This window comes from Camponotus vicinus, unplaced genomic scaffold (assembly GCF_025532165.1).
Source record: "Camponotus vicinus isolate PSW18456_S1 unplaced genomic scaffold, iyCamVici1.0 SCAF_11, whole genome shotgun sequence".
Classification (NCBI taxonomy): Eukaryota; Metazoa; Arthropoda; class Insecta; order Hymenoptera; family Formicidae; genus Camponotus; species Camponotus vicinus.
The window spans coordinates 17,376,610-17,384,546 of NW_028141947.1; the positions used below are offsets into that span (position 1 = coordinate 17,376,610).

The following is a 7,937-nucleotide window of genomic DNA, read 5'->3' on the forward strand; positions in this document are numbered from 1 at the left end:
GTACGCGCGCCCGCGCACGCCTCTCGAAAATTGTTTTTGCCGCCGCGTTACCGTGGTTGATTTTTCAGCGGGAATGAATGTGCCACTTTAAAAAGTTCGGGAGAGCGTTATGAATGAACGCTCGTGAAATGAGACGGGCCGAGGAGAGGTGTATTCGCGCACGTTCGCCTGACCCACATATTTTCTTTCGGATGCGAAAAGCGTCCGCGTTAAAATCGACGGCGCGAAACACACGCAGAAAAACACCGTAATCTTGAAAGCTTTACCCACTCTGACGCGCAAAACAATCCGAAACGTTTTCATCATCTCGTATCTGTCGTGTTAAAAAATCGCCGAGAAAATTAAATTAAACTTTAAGCCGCAAGGAGAGAGCTACATATTACATGATTACGACATGACGTATTTCCGAGGCGACGACAAGTTCATTTCATCAACGCCAAGGGCGATTTAAAGAAAAACCGACGGTACGTGTAGCGCTGTCTCATGCAGAAAAGATCAGCTCAAGAGTTTACTATCCACGGAGTACTTGGATATGTAAATTTCACGTGTAGATGTGTGGTAGGATTGGTTGTATAAAGAGAGAAAGAGGAGAGGGAGAGGCAGAGCGCGTATAAATAAAAGCGTTCTAAGCGCCTGCTGGCTGCGTGAATGGCAAAGTCATCAACGGGGAGCTTAATCGCGTGGTTTCGCGACAAAAACGCTCGACAGTTTTAACGACAGCGATACGATCCCGTAGTCGGTCGTCTAACGAAATAATGTCGCGGATAATCAGATTTTCGCGACACTGAGAGAGGCGTAAGACAACTCTACACGTGTATATGTGCGTCAAGGGGAATTATGAATATTAAGCGAGATTGCAAATCTTTATGAGATTCTGCAATTTCCGCCGCTTTGCTGATTACCGTGCGCTTGTCGCCGCTGGAAAATTGGCGAATAATGACTTGATCGTCGAAGAAGAGCGTCGTAAACGCGCGCTCTCGTAATCTTGTATGCAAAATTAACGGCTGTCCGGCTAATAACGCGACGACTCTTCGTCGTCGTCGTCGTTGAGGGAAAATCGTCCGGCAAGATTGAAGGACTCGTTAAAAATATGATTGCACTTTTGCGCGAGGCTGCGATTTTTCTCGGGACCAGGCGAGGTCGCGTCTGAAAGGTGCGCTCGACGTCGAAAAATCCGTCGCAACAATTTTATGCAAGAGTTTGCAAACTCTGGAAACACCGAGTTACTCGTCCTCCCTCCCTCTCGTCCAAGTTTTCCTCGTTCGCTCGCAAACTAACATATTTGGGTTAGCGACGCTTCCCGGCGGCGATGTCGTGTGACTTATTTATAAACCGCCTTCAAAAAAATATCTCCTATACTTTTTAGCGTGTAAAATCTCAAAAGAGAGAAATAGTCGAGAATGCAACGTTGAATAGTTTAGTAATACGAAAAAAATATCTTCAAGCGTTTTTACAATTATTAAATAGTAGCTATTCTTCAACGTATCTATCTAGCTTTTTTTGTTATGTACCATTCTTCATTTTTCGCGGAGTAATTTGTCGTATAAATTCCAATCATTAACGCCTTTAATTTCTATCTAACTTCCATTTTCTGTTGTTTTAGATCCGATCTCCTGGGTAAAGCCCGAGGAGAAGCCGCAGAACTGTATTCACGAGGGCGTCTCGAGGAGACTCGGCGAGGAGTGGAAGCAGAACGACTGCATCACTTGTGTCTGCAACGAGGACGGAACCGCGTCCTGCCAAACTACCATGTGCAAGTCTTGCGAGAACGCGATACCGCCCGATCCCGGCGAATGTTGTCCTCACTGTCCACCACCGACGAATAATAGCACCGGTTTCGATCATCATTCTGACAGCGAGTCTTGCGAAACGTCGCTAGACGATTGCAAGATGAAGTGTTACCACGGTTTCCGCACGGACAAGAATAACTGTCCGATTTGCGAGTGCGTCGACGATTGGGTAAGAATATGAAATAATCCCGGATATTTCTTCAACAGTCTTTTCGCAAATAGATTGAGTCGTTGCGCTTTTGTTTATTTAATTAGTAAAAAATGTTACAAAAGATTGCATTGCAAAACAATTACATTTCTGATCAATATTTTTATTTGATGAATTTAACTTTGAAAATGAATTTTTTTCTTGGATTAATAGCATATATATATATATATATATATATATATATATATATATATATATATATATTGTATGTAGATATTATATTTAACGTCTAACGTAATAAAAAAAAGTACAATTAGTACGTGTGCATAAGCTAGAATACAATATGATAAATTAAAATTGTTTTGCATTAATTAACGTTTATCTACATTCAAAACAAAGGTTCTACTGATGTAGGTAATTTTTAGATGTAATAACAAAAATTTATCGCTATTTTTGTATCTACTAGAACATTGTTTGTAACATTTATTACAATTAGTATTTATAGCAGCGAATTCTAATAATATCTTCTAACAAAGGTCCTTCTTTAGATCTCATTAAATATTAATGTCTGCATTGGATAAAAATATCCAATGAGAGAGAAAAAGGGAATTTCGATATTGGCTAAAATAATCTTTGTAAGGAACTATTTTTTTGCGTACCACTATCAAACTTTATAACAAGTATGATTAACTATCATATAGATAAGTGTTACAGATATAAACTTTTTTCTAAATTTCACTAACAATTCAGATATACATTTTGTCTCTGTCATTTAAATTGATTAAGTGCAAAACATGCAATCTCACAATATTTGCTAATCATTTATCTATCTTAGTTAATATTCCGTATCTTAGTTAATTTTCTATATTGTTGTTATAGTTGTAAGACAATTTTTGTAAGTAATACAATGACAATACAATTTCCCTCGTAATGTCTTCTCATCCATCGCGGAACGTTTGCTATCAACCCTAGCTAAGTGCAACCGACTTAACAACATCGTGCCGCGCGGATTTCTAGTCGTGAACCGGATAAGAGAGGAGAGACATAGTTTCTCTTATCTCCCCGAAACGTACCTGTGCAGCTGGTGTAAGATTTCTTCCCGCAACTATCGCGCAGGGCCAAGTTCGCGGATAAGAGAAATTCCGGCGGTCTCCTCTCACCGCTACCGTGCGCGTTTTATCTATCTCGCGACGAGCTGACGATTCTCATCTTCTCCCTACAGGAGGAGGTCGACCTCGTGCCGGATGTACTGCCGGAGGATTACAAAGTTTGCCCGGAACTGCCGCACTGTGGACTGAACTGCGACCTCGTCAAGGACGAGGACGGTTGCACGGTGTGCGCCTGTCAGACACCGCCGCGTTATTATCCACCGCCCAACGACACCGCTCCAGATGCAATTAATGACAAGAAGATCTGTCCCGAGGTCAAATGCAATCTTCACTGTGAACGTGGTCTCGTCATGGACGAGAACGACTGCACCTTTTGCGAATGCAAGCCGTCCACCGCTGGTTGCTCGCCGCTTGTCGGATGCAGGAAAAGATGCAGCTTCGGTTACAAAACGAACAAACGCGGCTGTCCTGTAAGTATAACTCGCTGTTACGCGCTATTACGCTGCTATTTAAAGTCAAATAACCGACGATTTCTTTGCAGATATGCCGCTGTCGAGCTTCGTGCATGGACCATTTGAACGAGACGCATCCGGAGGGATCGACTTGGCATCCAAACAGCTGCACCACGTGTACTTGTGAGGCTGGCGGACGGCTTAATTGTAAAGAAACCATCTGCTCGGTGGCCTGCAGTAATCCGCTGCCACCGAAACCGGGCACTTGTTGCCCCATGTGCCCGATCACGGTAAATTTCCTATGATTGATTTCTTTGATACTGTCAAAGTACGATAACGATACGCACGTTTAACACTTTAAATAAATTATCTTTTGATTATTTGATTTGATCTTTTCATTATTTCTAAGATATTTTTGTCAACATGAAATCGATGGATTAAGAATAGAATTGTTGTCGATAAATAGTAATCTATTGAAGAGAGTGATATCTCTAAAAATCGCTATCATGGCGTATATTTGTTTCAGATCAAGAAGAACGACACGGTTAATCAGATTACTAACCGAGGTTGGGGTACAGTACCGATTACGTTAATCGTCGTACTCGCGTTACTGTGTCTGCTACTGATAATCCACATCGTGCGCAACCGATTCCGCGGCCGTCTGTCACCCTCGGAGACTTCGTACGCGTCGTACCCGCCACAATATTACAAGTGTGTGCCCGCCTACGACACCCCGGTGCATCGAAACGAGAAGATCGTACCTTTGTAAAAGACTGTTGTTGATCCCCAAAGAGAGCGCGCGATTATCGGCGAACACAACTTTGCGATTACACGCAAATACAAGCGATTCGCTAACTTTTATATACGCGATTGCGTCGACAAGATCGACTCGGGACTTTACAATCGCGATTACACGATATCGATATTAACTCTTAAACAGTGGATCTTTCATTTGTAAATTACAATCCATTGTTCATAGACAAAGAAATGCGGCAAAATATATCTTGTATAAAAAAATCATAGAAACTTTTCAAAAAAGTCTTTCTAAAATTATACAAACTTTATCAAGTCAGAATTTAGTCAAGTCCGAGATGTATACTAAATTATTCTATATCGATGAATGGAAAAGATGCCTTTAAGAGTTAATAGCAGTGGATGATTTATTAACTTATCGATAGTTTAATGCCAGATACATAAACTTGTTAACATCACGCTAATTCAAGGGTAGAGCGAATATCGAAGGAAAAAAAATATCGCGAAATATTGTATAACTTTCTCTCTTTGGGCCTGGCTGAAAATACTTTACGTAGATTCAGTATTATCTATAAGCGACAGTGAGTGTGTGTTGCGAACTTTAAAAGAGAGAAGAAAAAAGAAGGAGATGAAAGAGAACCGCTAATTCGAACCAAACTATAAAACGTATTTGCTGAGCCCTCTTGAATCCCTTGACTTCATATGACACGCACCGTGTAACTTGTAAATTATAATTAAAACTGTAGCGTAATTACAATTAATTAATATAGGTATAAATGTATTAATGTTAATCTATCGTAGGACACTCTAACTTACATTTAAAAAAAATTGTAAAAGAGACAGGTCTTCACCGTAGTATTAGTTGCCTTGATCTCTGGACCACCATTATTATCTCATGTTGTATTAATGAACGTTTATATGAAATAAAAAGTATTTGTTTTTCTTTTTTTTTATATGTGGATATTCAAATTCATAGCGATCCGAAGTGATTATTGAATATCGCTTACGAAGTAAGAATAATTTTTTTCTATTATTTTTATAATTTTTATTATTTATCACGGAAATTTATATTATTATTAAAAATTTTGTTTATTCCATAGTATCAATTTTTCGTCATTTTGTTTTTCATATATTTTTATAATATATATTTTTTTGCTTTTTACGCGGTATTAATTCTATTAATTTAAGATTTATTTAAATCACCTTGCGACGGCTGATTTGTGAGAACAAGTTTATAGACTTAATCGTAGGTTAGCTGTTAACAACTGTGTTATTAGACTGTTCCTATATGTTCTACCTTTTATTATTAATATAAAGTTTCTCGTAAAATAAAATTAAGTCGAAAAATAAAGTCTCCCTTTTATTACTAATATAAGTCTCTCGTACTTGCTCGCTGCGAGTACAACGCGTGTAATATTTATATCCAATGAGAATTCCTAATTGCGTCTTATATGCGCGCATGGAAACCGTCGCACCTTGCGAAGGGATGAAGGAGATACGTGTACATATACCGTAAAAAATTTAGATTAAGATGAAACTGAAATGACGCTGAAAACTCTCGTTTTCTTCGAAACTCTGTCGCGGTACGATCGACTTTAAGATTTGTGCTAGATGCGAGATGAGCGGCAGATACCCCAGTGCGCGCGGATCATGATAGCGTTACATAATACACGATTACGTTCCCTAACTTCTCGGTTGCTTGTACATACACGCCCGGAAGTTCCTTTCTCCGGTGGCTTGTGAATTCTCGGATGGCGAACCCGAATTATTTTCGGATGCTAACTAACAGCACGCTTAGATAGACGCATCTCTCTCGTTCATACATATTTCACGCTATGATATAACGTAACACACGTGAACTTGTGTTGAGATTTGAACACTTGTGTGAAGATTAGAATGAATACGATAAATAAGGTTGCGAGAAAGGATGAAAATTAAACGAATACTTTATTGACAAAGATAGGAGGAATATAAATGTGATTTAAAATTTGAAAATTATATATGTATTGAACGAGAGAGTGTACTTTGAACGATGCACGGCCGAACAATCAATTCCCCGTCACCGCCAATGAACCATACATATCCATGTGCTTATACGAACGCACGTAGCTCGTCTTCTCTTCCTTCTTAATTAAAACACATACATATATTTTTTCAATGTGACTTGTCTTATATATCTCATATGTATAATCGTATAGCTTATACATTAGACTTATTTATACGTACACGTGTAATCGTGCAAACAATACCGTGCGCGCATACCATACATTTACTGTCTATAAATTGCAGACTGTATTTCCGCACGTGTGTGTATGTACTTCGGAGACAATATGTATGTAGTATATCGACGAGATAGAAAGACCCGGATAGCGTAAATATCTATAAGGATGATTTCTTTTCTTGTTGTATGCAGTATGCACGGCAGTAACAATAACAATTAATGATAACAATAGAGTAATAATATAATTTAGCATGTACGCGATTCTTGATGACGAATCCAGTTCATAAACGGACAGTATACAATAAAATTTGTGATAGACGATAATTGGACATTCGTCTGCGCGCAAAAAAGAATTGTGATTTTTCCGAAAAATTTTGTAACATATAAATGCCCACAGAATTTGTGATCTACTATTGCGACACCATATTCGATTTACCCCTGACTTCCTGTTTCAACTCTCCCGTGAAAGATATAATTTAAACAAATGTGTTGAGAAAAATTAATTAAAAGGATTAAATGTGATTTGTTTTTTTATCGTTTTACTAAAAAGTGAGACAAGTCGCACTTGTGTTTGTGGTGAGAACTTAAAAGGAACGCAAATGTTATGTTGTGACGTCAATCGCGCGATTCTATCGATATAAAATCTTCCCCTTAAAAGTGAAATAAAATTACAATTGTAATACAATTGTAAATATAATTGAAACAAAAATAAAATAATTCCTTCTTTCTCTAAAAGATTGAAATATATCATATTTATAAAAAATTTGTAACTAAGACATCACATACGATATATACGATGGGAACATATTTTATATCCCGCGCTAGATATCCAATTATTCGCATCGCAAGAAAACGGAGCCTAATGTATAGGGTGTCCCGAGAAAGATGTACAGAATAGTTTAAAATACAGATATTTTTTATTATTTTGATAGAGAAAATATATACTGCAGACTACTGATGACAATAGTAGATTTTTTGACTAATTTGAAATCGATTATTTTCTCAACCAAATTCAGATCATTATTTTTGTAAGCTTCTAATTTTTTTTCTTAATTATATATCTTTGTAAGTATGTCTGAAATTAAAATTCTATTAAAGTAAATTCTACTTGAAAATCGGAATATAGTTTTGTTTCACAAAGTTTAATTTATAAATCATTTATAATTCGAGAATCATTGATGCTTCGCTAAAAAAATCGTCTTCAAATTGGAGAAATTTCTTCCTCAGAAAATTTTCTATTAAAAGGACATTCGATAGTTTCCACTATTATCTCATATTTGTTTATAAATTTTTAAAGCTAATTTTATTTCAGCAAAGATTTAAAACAACATTTTATCTCTTGAACGTTTTAAGTATATATATATATATATATATATATATATATATATATATATATATATATATATATATATTTTTTTTTTTTTATATTTACAATTTTAATTAAATATTCGAAACTATGATCAA

The 7,937-nt window shown here is 37.0% G+C and overlaps 1 protein-coding gene across 5 annotated transcripts in view; it reads left to right on the plus strand.

Annotated features, from left to right (window-relative positions):
* Positions 1–6,995, plus strand: part of Cmpy (crimpy) — a 251,460-nt gene extending 244,465 nt beyond the window's left edge. For all 5 annotated transcript variants that reach the window (XM_083081385.1, XM_083081387.1, XM_083081384.1 and 2 more), the window contains 4 exons: positions 1,604–1,959; positions 3,161–3,517; positions 3,589–3,789; positions 4,026–6,995. In XM_083081385.1, the coding sequence (XP_082937511.1) occupies positions 1,604–1,959; positions 3,161–3,517; positions 3,589–3,789; positions 4,026–4,268 (1,157 nt within the window). In that variant the 3' untranslated portion in view covers positions 4,269–6,995. The remainder of the gene's footprint in view (positions 1–1,603; positions 1,960–3,160; positions 3,518–3,588; positions 3,790–4,025) is intronic.
* Positions 6,996–7,937: the final 942 nt, after the last annotated feature.